This window comes from Stegostoma tigrinum, chromosome 26 (assembly GCF_030684315.1).
Source record: "Stegostoma tigrinum isolate sSteTig4 chromosome 26, sSteTig4.hap1, whole genome shotgun sequence".
In the NCBI taxonomy this organism is placed as follows: domain Eukaryota; kingdom Metazoa; phylum Chordata; class Chondrichthyes; order Orectolobiformes; family Stegostomatidae; genus Stegostoma; species Stegostoma tigrinum.
In genome coordinates this window covers 13,264,180-13,281,736 of record NC_081379.1, presented here as the reverse complement: position 1 = coordinate 13,281,736, position 17,557 = coordinate 13,264,180, and the positions used below count along the sequence as shown (strand labels likewise).

The following is a 17,557-nucleotide window of genomic DNA, read 5'->3' as shown; positions in this document are numbered from 1 at the left end:
CTTTGTGAAAGAGTTGCCCCTTAGGTCTCTTTTAAATCTTTCCCCTCTCACCTTGTCCTATGTCCTCCAGTTTTGGACTCCCTTTCCCTCTGTAAAAGATCTTGGCTATTCACGTTATCTATGCCCCTCACTATTTTATAATCCTCTATAAGGTCACACTTCAACCTCCCACACTCCAGGAAAAAAAGTTCCAGCCTACACGAGATTGCCACGGCAACAATTTGGTGCTTTATTACCATGATTTCATGATTCAATAGCTCAATATATTGCCTTAGCAGTTATGGTTACATGACATAAGACTGAAAATCACAGTCACAAAGTGATAGGCAGGTAAATGTTGATATTACATTTGCTGAAAGGAGGCTGTATGACATTAAACAATCCACTTGAAAATAGATCCATTTCTTAATATAAGAATACAGAAGGAACAAAAAGACCAGATTCCAAACTTTATAAGTCCAAATTGAAAATAAAAGAATATTTCTTGACAGATCAAAATAGATTCCTACCCAGAAGCAATCAAATACTAATTCTTCAATGAAGCATCCAGATGAAAATATGGTTGTTGACAGGGATGATCAAGTTCTCAGCTCCTATTACAGTCAAATAAAGAATGACTCTGAAATTCACAGGCATTGTTATAACAGTGAGGGCTGGATCCTTAAGATTTACTTAGGTGCCCAAAACCAGAGAGATTTCGCTAAATTTTGATTATTTTTAAAATGCTGTCTTTTCCTCAGAGATAACTTTTGAATCTAGATCAGCAGAAATAACTAAAGCCAGCTTTTCTCACGGGTTATGTAAAGTAGTCTTGTGAGAGTGCAAACTTTGTTAAAATCTTTAACTAATGGAAACAATATTAAGTAGTTTTATCATTTGATAACAATGTAAATAGACTATACCCAAAGGAAGTAATTTGTACAGTTCACTGCAGTCATCATTGTCATTATTCAAACATCAAGACCTTGAATACAAGAAAACAAATAGCACCAGAGATGAAAGAATGGAAACTCCTTAAAAATCTAACAAGTTAGATTAAAGCCAATAAATTGTGAATAGTGAATGAAGTATTGGCAGAGCCAATTAAACAAACAAAATAAACAGGCAGTTAATGTAGAGACAAGATGATGTGCTCTCAGCACTATCCAGCTGGTACTGACAGAATTCTGTTCATTACTTGTATTGATTTTAAGTACAATATCATTTACATTCCAAGTAGACATGGTTACAATAATTGATGGAGAATGCACGTCAGCCAAATGTAGTGATTCATTTCTAGAAATTATGTATACGCTTTTCTGCATCTGAGATTGGACAAAAGGGGTGCGTGTGTGTGTGTGGATAGGGGTGTGGAGGAGAGAGAACATAGCTGCTGTTTAAAATGCTAATTTTTTTCCAGTACTTGAGCATCTAGGTTCACTACATTCCATTTATTGTGATCCATTATTAGTGTCCCATTCTTCACTATATCCCACAGATCTAATTAGCCGGTGAAAAAGTGCCACATTTTCAAATCCGGGATTTTATCTGAATATAGTATGCCATTATTGTTGACCATCTGAATCTGTTTTTCCAATATTTTCTTTATAAAACTTTAGCAGATTGGTTTCCTAATCTCCTTCTTGCATCCACTATCATCTCACCAGTTTCCAGAAGTGCAACACTATTCAAGCATAATTGTGTTCAGCAATAAAGATAAAATTCTGATCTGTAGAGTTATAACCTCTTGGTGTTATAAAAGATTTGCATACATGTTGGCATCTAAAGTTATTGTAGACACATTTCTACAAAATTCATGGATGCTGGCTGTCATAGGTAGGAAGTAATTTAAAAAATATAAACTGCAGATGCCAAAGTATTTAAGCCACCTGAGATGCAGTGACCATGAATAAATAATGTTGGCAACACATTTCAAGTTAAACAGATTTTGCAACAGTTAGATCTTAAGAATAATGATCATAAGAATAATGTTGTTTCAGTTAATTATCCTATTCATACTTGTGATGAAATACGTTATCTTTTCTTACATACCCTATGCTAAGGCTAACTACCCAATATTGCAATATTTTACTTGAATGTTTCTTGCTGCGAGATGAAACCAATGAGTTCTGTTGGTGGGAACTGTAGAAATTAACAAAGCCCTAGCCACACCATCTCCAATGAATTCAAGGAGAAAAGGGAAATCTAACCCATAATCAGTCTTCGCTGTGATGTCAAATGTGCCTATCTATGCTAAAGACTGCTGCACTTCATTACAAATTGATAAAGGCAATAGTCTCACTTTGGTGAGCTGATCACCATACAAATCCTCGGATCAGCTATCAGTCAATGCCTTCAACACTTCTTTCTCCCCCACAGAAACTTTCAAATCATTACTGGCTTTTGAATTGAAAGCCATACTGATTTCAAGGAAATAGTTACAATTGGTCATACTTGCCCACCACGGCATTTAAGACAACTGTATGATCTTGGTCCACATGTTTAAGCCAAATGCGCCATAATACCATTTTAATTCCAAAAGAAAAGACCTGAAGTGAGGTAACCATGCATGATGCAGAAAACTGATCCAGTAGTTCTGGCTGAAATCTAAAATTTTTACGGCAGAAGTTGCAACAGCAAATATAACTTTTAGAAAAAAGACCTTTAAGACAAAGAATAATGGGGGCATTCTTTAAACCCAATGATTTTTAAAAAATATTTCCTTTCTTGATCTACTCTGTGGAGAATGCTCAAAAACAATCTACCAGAAAGAGCCAACACATACTGCCAAAATACATAATGTCAGGTTTGCAGCCTTAATCTCTTATTATCATTTAGAACTTCTGAAGCTCTGGTCAGAGACTTCTTTGGATGCATCCAAACTGACCAAAATTGTTCGAAGATCATTAGACAGTTGCAATATTTGTCAGGTACTGGAGATGGCAGATCCCAGACTGTAAAAATGATGATTATGAAGCTACCCTAGCACAGACTGAAGTGTGGATTTAAGACAAGGTGTAGAGCTGGATGAACACTGCAGGCCAAGAAGCATCAGAGGAGCAGGAAAGCTGACGTTTCGGGCCTAGACCCTACTCTATCTGTGGGCTTAAGGCAGACTTTCCTTAAGTGTGAGAGATTTGGTCATCATTAATGCCAACTTGACTGAATTATGAAAACAATGAATACTTGGTTTCAGCATAATGCTGACACGCGTGTACAATAAAAGGGGAATGCTGCATGGTTGATCTGCTGTTTTTCACTGTAGTGGCTAATACTGAGGACCAAGATGTCTTTGAAGATGTTACAAGACTTTTTTTGTCCAACTCAACAAGCAGTGAAGTTCCCTTATATCCTAATCAACTCCTAAATCAATAATTAAAACAAATTAACTGGGCATTTAGCTGCCTGCTGCTTAATCACTACATTTCAAAATAATTAATTCTGACGCACTCTCCAGATGTTTGAAGGATTAAGCCATTTTCTTTCATCAGGAGCCTGAAACAAATGAAGAGGTTAGCATTTAATTAACCTGCAGGAAATCTAGTGCAAATACAAGGCATTATGAGAAAAAGTCCATTTATTTTCAACATATATTTGCACAGTTCACATTAACACGTTAAAAAAAGTGCAATATGCATACAACTAATGCACTGGGCTAACAGTAAAAAGTTACTTTTTTTTAAATCACAAAATCGGACCTCTCTTGAAATGAAAACTGTACAAACTGAATACTCATGTACATGAATTTTGAACAGCTTTTTGGAGACATTATTCAATAATATTCCACATTTGTTTCTGGATACTGCATCTGTAAAATCATGCTTGCTCTCTCAATAACCATTGCACATACAGTATTCACAAAATGAAAGGCACTGAAGTACATCTTTACAAATGAAATAAAAATATTTTAAGCACTGTTTTCATTGAAAATAAATCACAGCATAGATTCTACTGAAGAATGCATCTTAAAACATTTCTCACAAAAACCTGCTCATAATAACTTAGTACATACATTAACTCAGAATGAAATCCTCAAGTTTTGCAGGTGTAAGGTGATTAACTATTATATGCGTGGACTAGAATGCCAATTTATGTAGTCACATGGCATTAAAAATTATGACTGAAAGAATCACATTTAAAGAGTTTCACAAATTCTAAATGTCTCAATTTTAACCAGTAACTTGAATCAGTAGCACTTTCATCTTTTTAATTCCCCAAACTGTCTTCCTTGAGTGGGAAAAGTTCTAGAAAGAAAGGAATTTAAAAAACACAAATTCAAGACACACAAAAAATATGAACAGAACATGTACTTAAGTAAATGAGGGCACTGGGTATTTCCACCGTTTTGGAAAGATTCATGGACAAATCATCTCTACAAATGCAAATTTTAAAAATTCCAAGGTTCAGAATACAAGATTTACAATGGAAGCTCTAATTGGAAATACCTAACAATTATATTTTTATTATCACTATTGAATTGATTAAAAAAGTGTTAACAGCCCTCCTTTTAACAGAAAAGTAGCTTGCATGTTAAATTATCTAAAGTACTTGTCACAGATTCTGGTCTCAACATAAGAAAGAAAAAGCTCAAATGCCTCCTTCAGTTGAATAGCTTAGGGACTGGCTTGCAAACAGTAACAGAGTTAACAGCATGGCATTGCCCATACAAATCTCACAGGTACGGCTGTTATATACTGATAGTTTAGATATATACTGGTCTGATTAGTGTAGCTTATTTTCTTGGATCAAGGTTAGTAAATGTTGACAGATCTGAAAAATAGATCTTTCTTAACTTTGTTAAAAACAAAAAAAAAAGCTCATCACAAACTGTCATAATTTGAAGTGTGTCTTTGAAAGCATACCGTCTACATTACTTCAGCTTAAGGCAAGTATGGAAGAAAATCTTTAGACAGTGGGTCCAAAAAGGGAGCATATCTCAATTTGTCTTTGTTTAGACAGAAGGAATCATTGCCAAGCTTATAGCATGAGTTCCATTTTGACCCCTAAATCAATAGAACTTGTAAGCAACAGCACAATGATGATTTATTCTCCCCCAAGGACAAAGGCTTTTATTTAAAGAAAAGGTGCAAATCATGCAAGATTGGAGACAATTTACTGCAGCTATGAAGCTTCTTCTTAATCCATGTGATTTTCTGGTTCAGATTTCTGCTGGCTTGGAGAATGTAACAAATCATAGTATTTCGGGGCCTAGGCTTCAAGTAACATTCAAATTTCATGGGCATATTTCCAAAATTCAATAGGGCTAACTGAATTTGTACTTTGAATTGGCCTCCTTTCTTAAAACAAAATCTTGGTCTGTTTACAAAGTGTGAAATTTTTCAGAAGTGAAAATGCAATTTCAGAAATTCTAGCTTCAGTCTAAAAAGAACAAACTATTCAGCACAGAACTGTACTTTCCAAAATGGATGTTTTTGAATAATTTTTTGAGCTATTAGAGATCAGATAACATTTTTGGTTTAAAGTTCTTGTCTTTAAAAGGAAGATTGGAATGTATTCTTGTTGCCAAATAATCACATGGTGTTATAGAGTAAGTTGTTAGTTCTCTTTCTCTCACATGCTTTTCTGAGCTTCCGGACAGGATGAATTCGTACATTCTGTTCCTTAGAAGCCAAAGGACAAAGTTCGTTGGCACTCTGAGTATGGAATTGGCTTAGCTCAAATGAAGGAACTGAAATAAAATCTTCAAATTGCTGTGTAATCTCTGGATCACTAACACTGTATTTGGTAGGAGAAAACATCCGGCAAGGGTGTTCAGCTTGACCAGTGCTCTGAATATAAGGCAGAGTTTTATGTTCCGATATAGAACAGGAAGTCTCAATTGATTTCAGTGGCTCCTTGATCGAAATTGTTTCAGTGTGCATATCTATTTCCTCGCAAAGACTGCTTTTCCACTTCATTTTTTCAATAACATTAGGCAACAATAAACTCTCAACCAATTTAATGTTACTTGAGCCGATGGAAGTTTCGGCTTCTTTTTCCTGGGATGACAGATCCTCACTAGATATGTTCAGGCTTCTAAGTTTGGCTATGGAATGAGATCGCTTCATTTCTGAACAGATGGTCAGTCCTGCCTGACGCATCCTGGCTTCGATTTCCTGTCTCCGTAGTTCAACTAAACCAGGCTGTCCTTGAATGCTGTGAAGGCTATCACTGCTGGAGCTACGAGTCAAGCTTGAAGTTAAAGGTGATGGTATCAGTGTTGCACAGATTTGCTGCAGGCAATCCTTACTAAGATATCCTGATCCACTCCAATTACTTACATAAGGTGTGGATGCTTTCTGGCATAAACTGTCCATAAAATAAAACTCATCACAGCTAAGCTCAGACAGCACACTGGTCTCCATATCTTCATAAGACTGTGCAAGATCCTGAATGTCTACCACAGGCTCATGCATGGTCAAATCTAAGGAATCACTCTCTGCGAACGCCGTTTTCCTATTTTCAAGGTTTGGGCTCTGGACTTGTCTACTTGGAGACGTCAGAAACGTTAGCCTTTCCAATTCTTTGGTATGTTTTCTAACCAACCCAGCCTTCTGTAGCTGAAGGATAGATTCTTGATGCTGCATCAAGTAACTCTGAATTTTTGACTTTTCCATCTCTTGGTTATTTATCAGTTGCTTCTTTGGTTTAACACTCATCTTTTCATTACTGCTGCTCGGAAAACCTACTAACTTATCTTCAATTTGTTGCCTACTAGGTGGCATAGAAAGCATACACTTAGACTGTTCCATAACTTCAGCTATATTATCCCATTCATTTCCTAAAGTTACAGCATTATGAGTTAACTGATTTAATTTATCTTCTGACTGATGCGTTTTGAATTCTGGAATTTGCAACACTTGTTCATCAACTTTAGAACTTGAAGAAACAAACCCAGTCGTTGAATCGATTAAAGTTTTCAGATATTCATGGGTGCCCATACATGGGCTTACTACTGGCAACTGTTTCAAGTCTTGCCGTCTGCCAGACAACGAAGTCATTGCATCAAGAACCAATACTTCAGTATGGAAATCACTGGTCACATTTCTGCAATTGTGATAAGCCACCATGGTCTTTTGCTGCTGTTCTTCAGAGTTTAGTCGTAAACCTACATCTGTTTCTGTAGTTTCGTGCAAAAGTATTGTATCAGTTGCGTAAATAGCATCAAACCTATTGACAGGTTTTTCTGCCACTTCCGTTTTATTGGGAATCCCAGAGAATGTTTCAGTCATTTGCATATCTGAAGCTCTGTTCAATAAATATTCCAAATTACTGGACTCTGTTGCTTGGCTCTCTTTCATGCTGGTACTACACATGTTTACCTGAAACAAGTTTTTAGAACGATCCGTAAATCGCTTGCACACAAGATTGCTTACAGAATCCGAGCAGTCCAAAGCAAATTTATTAATAGGTCTGATACTGTTGGAGGTTTCAGTAGTAGTTAGATTCTGGAATAAATGTGAAATATTGCATAGTTTAAAATGAAAATCACAGGTGAAAGTCAACATGTTTAACTAAAACGCAGGTTATATGCATACATTTAAAACAACAGGTATGAAAATAACAGCGAAGTAGGTTCAATCTAAAGTCAGTATTTATTTTGTTTAAAAAAGCAGCCTGGAGACACAAGGCTGAATTTTCCCACTCAGTCAAATGTTCTGCCTTCAAGATTCATGGAGCCCAGGCTTTTATGGCTTGCAGCAATTCTTCTCACACAATCTTTTGTTCTTCACCACATTAATTATATAACTTGGCCTACTGGCACCACTCTCAATGCAGGAGGCAGGGGAGGTGGAACTGCTCACTCACGGCTGGGACCTTCTTGCATTTATCCTCAGGTGTCATATTTGAAGGTCAGCTGCACTTCACTACAGATACTGTGAGCCAGGAACTGTGTGACCATTATCACAAGCACTTGGCTCAGGTGGCAATGCTTGCTTTCTATTTGAGGGACAGGCACCTGGAAGTGCTAGTGGATGGAGTGGAGAGGAAGGCTGCCTATTTTTATGGCTGCCACCGTACCGAGCTAGCCTGTTCTACGATAGTCTCAGGAATACCCAGCAGGGCAGATATTAAAGAACTTCTCCACTCTGCAAGCCTAAGTGCCACGACTCACTCTTACTCTGCTAACTCACACTCACAGAGCTACCATTCAACTTAACATTGCTACTGCATTTACAACCTGAAAAACCCGTGAAATCCAGACAACATCCCAACTTGGAACTACATCGTCATTCTTTCAGTCAGGTTAAAATCCTAGAAACCCCTTCCCAACAGCACTATGGGTGACTCTACACCACATAGACTGCTGCAGTTTAAGAAGGTAACTGACCACCACCTTCTCAAGGGCAATTAGGGATGAGCAATAAATGTTGGCTTAGCAAGCGATGCTTACATCCTGTGAATGAACAAATAAAACACCAAATGGAACGACTGCATTGAAGAAACGACAGATTGGAGTGTACTAACATGGTCATTTTATTTCATTTTTGTACTTACTTCATCCACTTCCAAGTAATTTCTTGTGGTGTTGTTATTATTATTCACATTATCTTTACCGAGCTGACCTTCTGCACTGAATGTTGAATCTGGCTCTAGCACACCTTTTAGATTTGCAATGGCCTCTGCATTATTTTCTGTATTAGGTCCGTTTACCATGAACTGGTCAACTTGATCATGCATATCCAAATTCAATGTGTTCTCATTTTCCTCTTCTGGCTCCTCTGCTGCTGTTGACATCCTGAGAGTATTTCCCGTCTGGCCTTGCAGTCTGCTTTCACTGTCATAGCTATCCTGAAGCTGAGATGACGCAAGCATCCCAGTGTCATGGACACTATCTTCTGTGCACCTGAAATCTGCGTTATCGATCTGAATTTCGTTCTTTTCCACATTGTCAAAATGAATTGAAAATTGTTCTAGCGTTCTCTGCTGCCTGCTGTAGGCACTGTCTGTAACAGGATCTGATAAACACCTTAAGTTGTAATTGAAATTAGCTGGCTCACTTTCATCCTTATTGGTCACTGTCACATTCATAGATGTTTCAGCATCATTATATTTCTGCTCCTCACATGTATGCCGAATTCCTGCTTTACAGTTCAAGTCTTGCTGAGTAGATGCTCTCCTACTTTGGAACACTGGATCGCTCACAGTCTCTTGTAAGTCACTCTCAGAGTTGCGTCTCCACAAGATATTATGTCGATGTTTACTGTTTTAAAAACAAAGAGAGAATGTTTTACCCACAGGATCAAGAATAGTAATATATTGTTTAGTGATCTAATGAAAGCAAAAATAAAATCTTTCATTTCTGCAGTAGCTTTCATAACTCAAGTTATTTCAAAGAGCTTTTGTAATATAGGGAACATGGTAGCCACTTCGCATGCAACAAGATTCCACAGACATCATTGAGATAATGACCAGATAATTAGTATTAGTGACATAGGTTAAGGGATAAATAATGGTCCCAAAACTGGCCTTGCACTTCTTTAAATACTGTTATTGGATCTTTTGCATCCACCTCATCCAAAAGACAGGAACTCCAACAATGCAATACTCCCTCAATACCATAACCTAGATAACCTGCTCAAATCTTTGAACTAAGACTTCAACTCACCAACTTCCATCTAGGAGGCATGAATTTATCACTGAAGGCAAAAAAAAGGAAGATTATTGCCACACAGGTTTCATTTTTGCCTGGATAGGAGAAAATCTCAAGCATATTCTAAATAGCACTGACACACATGCTTAGAGACCTAGACACGTTAGGGAGAAAAGTTTTAAAAAAGGGGTAAATGCACAAAATACAAAAGCAAAGTATGGCAGATGCTTGACATCTGAAATAAAAACAAAAAAAATGCTGGATAATTGCAAGTAGTCTGAGAACATATATAGAGAAAGAAAGACAGTTAATGTTTAGAATTGAGAATGGCGGAAGAAAAATCATATCAGAATTGAAATGTTAACACTGTTTCTCTCTCCACAGATGTTGCAAGACCTGCTGGTTAGTCCAGCACCTCCTGTTTTTATTCTAACACCCTGTGTGTTACAGTGCAAGGTTCTCAGTGTTCTGAAAAAAACTAATGGAAAAGTTCTAAAAATAATAAATGGTGTTTTGATAAGTGAGAAGGACTTCATGATAACCTTTTGTTACTGAGCACTGTTTTCAAATTTGGAATGAAAGTACATAGGTAAATTGAGTTTGCTCTGTTGCATCATAATTCCTAATGGGCATGGGCTTATAACATTGGTATTGCCATTTCATGAAAAACTATGTTGGTTACTAGTTGGACGATGTGGTAGATGTAAATGTTGGATTGGAGGAATAAGAAGTCCTCTTCCAAGTTTGGGGATAAGGCATAGTGTTGGAGCAAAGTAGAAGTGGCTTTGTTCTGAATCAAAAATCTGATGCACAAGAGTAGCAATGGCACAGAATATCAAGGAAAGACAGCTGAATTCACTTTTCTACAAACGATCATTGCTTGTTCCACATGCAAAAAAAATTTGCCTATTGTTGACCAAAACAGAAAATATTCCAATCCTCAGCAATCACATAGGGTGTAATAGCTCCGGACCATTTTAAAAATGGAATCCAGGAGGACTGACAATTATGTACAAACATTAAAACAAAATCATAAAGTTCTTTTTAAGAATCATAGAACGATATCTTCTAGATACTTTTTTTTATTTAATAAGAAGCTTTTATTATTCACTTAGTCATGTGGCTAACAAGACAGAAGAAGGGAAACTAGATAGGTCTCGGTCTTTTATTGTTCAGCAACGTATTTGTTTGTACGCACAGTCCAGCGATACACATTTGCAATTTTCTAACTTAACTCTAGACAGCTTTGTTTACCAACAGAAGCATCTGGCCAGCTCAGAACTTCACAGTGGCCACTGCAATTACCCAAATGTTTGTCTTTAAAACTAAGCCAAACAAATTCAACATTTCTGTCAGCAAGGAAACAAAACAACAATACATTAACAATCCATCTTGCATTAGCAGTTTCTTTTTGCTTATTGTTATTGTTGGAACTGTCTTTGCTTAAACCATTCAAAAATCTTTAGGTTGAGAATCACTGATAACTGCTTAATGTTCATGCGCCCTAGTTTAATTTAGTTATTACTGTGGTTACTGGAAATCTGTAATCAACAAAAAAAAAGATGCTAGCAACATGTGTGGAGACAGAAAATGAGAATGCTTCTTCAGAATCATCTGCCAGACCTGCTGGGATTTCCAACATTTTCTGTTTTAATCGAGTTTAAGCTGATTCTATTTTTCAGTGTTGGCAGTTTGAATCCACTGAGGGACAAATGTAGCAAGACCATCATGATGAAGGTGCAATTTTAAAAAAAAAATTCGCTCATGGTTTGTTCTACGTAACTTCTCCCCTTGCTCTTCTGGGTGGTACAGATAATGAGTTTGGAAACTGACGTTAATTGAATTGTGAATTAATGCAATGATTCTTTAGAGATAGCACACTGTGCACCGGTGGTGAAGCAGGGTAATGTTGAAGATGGTGGTGTGGTGCCAAGCAAACGGCTGCTCTGTCCTGGATGGTATTGCGCTTTTCAAGTGTGTTGGAACTGCACCCCTCCAGGCAAGTAGAAATTATTCCATCATACTCCTGACTCGCGCCTTGTCATAGTGACGTAGCATTGGGGGAAAAAGGGTATGAGCCATTTACCACACAATTCCTAGTTTCTGAACTGCTCTGGTAGCATTTACATGGCTGGTCCAGTTCAGTTTCTGGTCAATGGTAAATGCCAGAATTCTGATTGTTGGGATTCAGTGGCAGCAGTATTATTGAATGTCAAGGCGATGATGTTTAGATTCTCTGTTGTTGGAAATAGTCATTGCCTGGCACTTATGTAATGCAAATATTACTTTGCCACTTATCAGCCCAAACATGGATGACGTCCAGGTCTTGATGCAGATGAACATGGACCGAGGAGTCAGGAATGGTACTGAACATTAAGCAGTTACCAGAGATCATCCCTGCTCTGACCTTATCGTGGAGGACGATCAAGAACAATCATTGAAAGTTCACTTCTGGAATTCAGCTCTTTCACTAAGACCAAGGCTGTATTAAGATCAGGAGATAAGTGGCGTTGATGGAAGCAAAACTGAGTGCCAGTTAATACGCCACTCCTATTCATGTTCCACTTGACAGCCCTGCCAAAAACACTTTCCATTACTTTCTGGATGATCAAGAGTAGACTAATAGATCAGTAATTGGCCATGCTGGGTTTGTGCTGCTTTATGTGCACAGAACAAAAGCTAGGCAATTTTTCACATTGTCAGGTAGATGTCAATGTTGTAGCTGCAGTGAAGCAGTTTAGCTAGGGACTTGTTTGGTTTGGAACACAAGTCTTTTGTACTAGGGCCGGGATTTTATTAGAGCTCATAGCAGTGTCTTTAGCCATTTCTTAATATTGTGCAGAGTGAAACAAATTGAAGGCTGGGATCTGTGATGTAGGTGACCTTAAGAGATGGCAGAGATGAATCATCCACTTGGCAGTTTTGAACAAATGCAGAAGCAAATACTTCAGCATTGTCTTTTGCATTGATATGCTGGGTTGCCCCATTGTCCAGGAAGAGGGTATTTATGGAGTCTTCACCTCCTGATATTTGTTTAGTTATCCACTTTCATTCACACCTGATAGGACGGCAGATCTTAGATCCAACCTCTGCTCTTTGCAACATCATAGGAGATCCACTAGTATTGGCTTTGTGGAGCTACCTAAACAAAATGGACTGCAGCAGTTGAAAAAGGCAACTGAACATTGTATTCTCAAGGACTTCTAGGGATGGGCAAAAATTGCAGCCCTAGTCAGTATTATAACACATCCCATGAATGAATAAATTAAAGTAAATCAAATTAAATTAAATAAATAATTTTAAAAAAATACCTTTGATTTTATTGACAGAGATAACTTTTTCTAACCACCAAGAATGTCAAGTTAGTTGTCTTTTTTGATTGCCAACACAGTCAAACAATGGATGCCAGTAAATGCAAGGAAACCAGTTAGAAATTACTGAACCCGACAGGGATTTACATGCAAAGTTGAAATTATGTCACAGCTGGATAAATAGGAGTTGACTGAATATTCTCTGGTAAGGCTTAACATTGGCCATTCTTCAGAATATTAGTGTAGACTCCGCCCCTCAACTATAAACTATTCAAAAATTGTTGTTGGGAATCCAGGGTTGCTCCCTTTTATCACATTTCAAATACTACTGGCATCTTAACAATAAGGATTAGACAAAATAAAGCTTTACAAAATTGAGATGGGAAAATGCAGTGATTCAAAATAAGGTGAATAATGTGTTGGGACTTCTATCAAAATTGGACCATCATGGGATTTCTGTAAAAATCAAAGAAAAAATGTAATTTGATGAATTTCAGCACATAACTTAAGATTACTCCCCGTAAAAGCTTACTGACAATACACATGCTTCCAAGAAGAGGTTTTATCCTGCTAACAGCATTATTATTATATTTCAATAAACTTAATTACGACATTAACTATAAGTGGTCAAATATTCCCTTTAATATAAAAATAACCTCAAGTGCTGCATGGGGACCTGCACAAATATTTAATTATTTAAGACTTAGCAGTGAAGAAAAAATAATAGAAGATTGAAACAAGATAACTTAAATTCCATGCCCTTTTTTCAAACCCCTAATCTCATGAGCATTCCTGGGTTTACCGCAGGAACATAAAGCAACACTCAGTTAAAAGTCATTGAACAGTGCACAAATTAACTAGCACTACAGTGCAGTGCAACGATCTTTGATGCCTGGAATTTAGATATGCTAAGATTATTCCTACAATGATATACTCTTCCACACTAGTGATAAATTTGTTTGGATTTTTTGCCTTTCATCTCAATCTTTGCCCTTCGTATAGGGCAACAGGGCAAACGAGTTAAGTTCAGATTTCATTCCTGACTGTGGTGAAGCACCCTAGGACTTAATATTTTACTGAAATGTCATAGATGACAGTGTACTAGTAATATCTAGATTTGGTTTGCTTGAAAAATGGTTATTTACCTAGCGTCTAATATGCCTTCATATTCTGCCAACTGCTTCATGAACCCTGCATTTGGTTGTGCCACACTCCGTTTTTCCTTCACATATTTGTAGGCTTTCTCCAGTGACCATCTATATTCTTTCATTGCATATGCGATGACAGTTGATGCAGACCGGCTAACACCCATTTTGCAATGTACCAGACACTTGGAATGATCTTTCCTGCATGTAAGGAAAGATTAGAAAGCTGAAACAGTTACACGATTACAGTTTCTGAAAAGTTACAGAAATCTTAAAATGGAAGTCATTGTTCTGAAACTGTCAAACAGAAAAATAACAAATGAAGCATTAAATGCATTATATAAGAATTGCATCCTTTTCTGATCACTAATGTATTCTGAAGGTTGGTTCTAATAAGAGTTCAGTCTCATGATCATTTTGCTTAAATTTTTAGGCTATTACTCCAATGCACAAACAACAAGTTAGTTAACATTAGAGACAAAGATATCCAAAACTAGAAAAATGCATTTAAAAACCACTTTAGATGTGCTTCTAAAGATTTCCAATTTATGCAGGAGGTACACATTCTGAGTCAAAACCTCCAAAAAGACAAACCAAGCAAATTTCTTCCTGACTTTAAATGCAAAAACAAAGTAGATCCTTGCATTCAGTCATTAATGACTGCATTCCACAAAATGTCTAGTAAACTGCGCCAGCGTATTCTCTAAACACAAATAAACCAAACTGCAAATGCTGGAAATCAGAAACAAAAATAGAAATTGCTGGAAAAACACAGCAGGTCTGGCAGCATCTGCAGAGAGAAAGCAGAGTTAACCTGTTTTTCCAGAAACCATGTTTTTCCAGAAATTTCTGTTTTTGTCACAGAATTCTCTCTTGGATGGGCTATAGCTATGCCATTATATTAGAGTCATAGAGCTGTACTGCTTGGAAACAGATCCTTCGGTCCAACTCGTCCATGCCGGCCAGATGTCCTGAATCAATCTAATCCCATTTGCCAGAATTTGGTCCATATCCCTCTAAACCATTCCTGTTCATGTACCCATTCAGATGCTTTTAAATGTTGTATTTGTAGAACTTCTTCTTGCAGCTCATTCCATACACACACCACTATCTGCCTGAAAAAGTTGCTCTTTAGGTCCCTTTTAAAGTTTTCCCCTCTCACCTTAAACCTATGTCCTCTCATTCTGGACATCCTGAACCCAGGGAAAAGACCTTGGCTATTCACCCCATCCATGTCCCTCATGATTTTATAAACCTCTAATAAAAGGTCATTGTTCACTCTCCAAGGCTAGAGGGAAAATAAGCCCTGCCGATTCAGCCTCTCCCTTTTGCTCAAACACTCCAATTCTGGCGAAGTCCTTGTAAATCTTTTTTGAACTCTTTCACGTTTAACAACATCTTTCATATAGCACAGAGATCAGAACTGAATGCAGTATTCCAAAAATGGCCTAACAAATGTCCTGTACACCCACAGTATGACCTCCCAACTCCTATACTGCTTGCATTGACCAATAAAGGCAAGTATACAAAATGCCTTCTTCACTACCCTGTCTACCTGTGGCTCCATTTTCAAAGGAGCTATGAACGTTCCCTCCAAAGTCCCTTTGTTCACCAGCTCTGCCATTAGGGTACAAGTCCGGCCCTGATTTGCCCTACCAAAATCTAGCACCTCACAGTTATCTCAATTAAACTCCATCTACCAATCCTTGGCCCATCGGTTATCTAATCAAAGTCCAGTTACCCTGAGGTAACTTTCTTCACTGTCCACTACACCAATTCTGGTGTCACCTGCAGACTTACAAACCATGCTTCCTATACTCACATCCAAATCATTTATACAATTGAGAAAAAGCAGTGTGCCAATCCTTGCGGCCTACTGTTGGTCATAGGCCTCCACCCTGAAAAGGAACCCTCCACCACCAGCTTCTGTCTTTTACCTTGAAGCCAATTTTGTATCCAAATGGCTAGTTCTCCCTGTATTTCATGCGAACTAACCTTGTTGAACACCTTACTGAAGTCCATAGAGACAACGTCTACTGCTCTGCCTTCAATTTTGTTACCACTTCAAAAAACTCAATCAAGTCAATGAGGTATAGTTTCCCACTCACAAAGCCATGCTGACTATGCACAAGCAGGTTTTGCTTTTCCAAATACATGCCCTCAGAATCCTCTCCAACAGCTTACCTACCACTGACATCAAGCTCACCGGTCCACAGTTCCATGCCTTTTCCTTACCATCTTTCTTAAATAGTGGCACCACGGTAGCCAACCTCCAGTCATCTGGTACCTTACCCACTTCTAATGATGATACAAATGTCTCACCATTGGGCCGTGCAATCACTTCTCTAGCTTCCAACAAAGTTCTAGCATACATCTGATCAGGTCTAGGGGATTTGACCAGCTTTATGCATTTTAAGACATCCAGCACAACCATAAGGACACTTTTCAAGATATCACTATCTATTTCTCCAAGTTCTCTAGCTTCCATGTTCTTTTCCACTGTAAATACTGATGCAAGATATTCATTTAGTATCTCACCCATCTCCTGAGGTTCCACATACAGATGGCTTGTTTATTTTTAAGGGGTCCTATTCTCTCCCTAGTAACTCTTTTGTTCTTAATGTATTTGTAAAACTCTTTGGTTTTTCCTTAACCCTATTTGTCAAAGATATCTCATGTCTCCTTTTTGCCCTCCTGATTATACTCCTACTGCCATTATACTTCTCTAGGGATTCACTTGATCCCTGCTATCTATATTTGCATTATGGCTACTTCTTTTTCTTGACCAGAGCCTCAATTTCTCTTAGCATCCAGCATTCTCTACATATACCAGTCTTGCCCATCACACTAACAAGAACATGTCATCTCTGGACTCTCTTTATCTCAGTCTTAAATGGTCTCCCACTTTCCAGGCATCCTTTTTCCTCAGAATATCTGCTCTTGATCAACTTTTGAACGTTCTTGCCTGATACTGACAAAATTGGCTTTACTCCAGTTTAGAATTTTAGCTGTTAGATCAGGTCTATCTTTTTCTCTCACTATTTTAAAACTAATAGAATTATAATCACTGGCCCCAAAGTGCTCCTCCACTGACATCTCATTTACTTTCCATGCCTTATTTGCCAAGAGAAAGTTAAGTTTTGTTCTTTCTCTAGTAGGTACACTCACATCCTGAATAAGAAAATGCTCCTGCACACACTTAAGTGCCTCTCCATCCCAGCGCTTAACACTACGGCAGTTCCCAGTCTATGTTTGGAAAGTAAAAATCCTCTACTATTACAACCCCATTATTCTTACAGGTATCTTAAGATTTCTTTACAAAATTGCTTCTCAACTTGCCACTGTCTACTGGGGTGCCTACAGTACAATCCCAATGAGGTGATCTTCCCTTTCTGATTTCTCAGTTTGACCCAAATACCTTCATTGGACATTCTCCCTGGAATATTATCCCTAACCAAAAACACCACACCCCCTCCTATCTTGTGCCCCCTCTTTCTATCTTTCCTATAGCATCTAGAACATTAAGC

The 17,557-nt window shown here is 37.8% G+C and overlaps 1 protein-coding gene across 3 annotated transcripts in view; it reads right to left on the bottom strand.

The window, feature by feature from the left end:
• Positions 1–273: 273 nt before the first annotated feature.
• The window catches only part of LOC125464061 (protein phosphatase Slingshot homolog 1-like), a 117,283-nt gene continuing 99,999 nt past the window's right edge, over positions 274–17,557 (bottom strand). For all 3 annotated transcript variants that reach the window (XM_048556068.1, XM_048556069.1, XM_048556070.2), the window contains 3 exons: positions 14,031–14,231; positions 8,479–9,184; positions 274–7,427 (listed from right to left, as the gene is read on the bottom strand). In XM_048556068.1, coding sequence (XP_048412025.1) covers positions 5,511–7,427; positions 8,479–9,184; positions 14,031–14,231 — 2,824 coding nt within the window. In that variant the 3' untranslated portion in view covers positions 274–5,510. The remainder of the gene's footprint in view (positions 7,428–8,478; positions 9,185–14,030; positions 14,232–17,557) is intronic.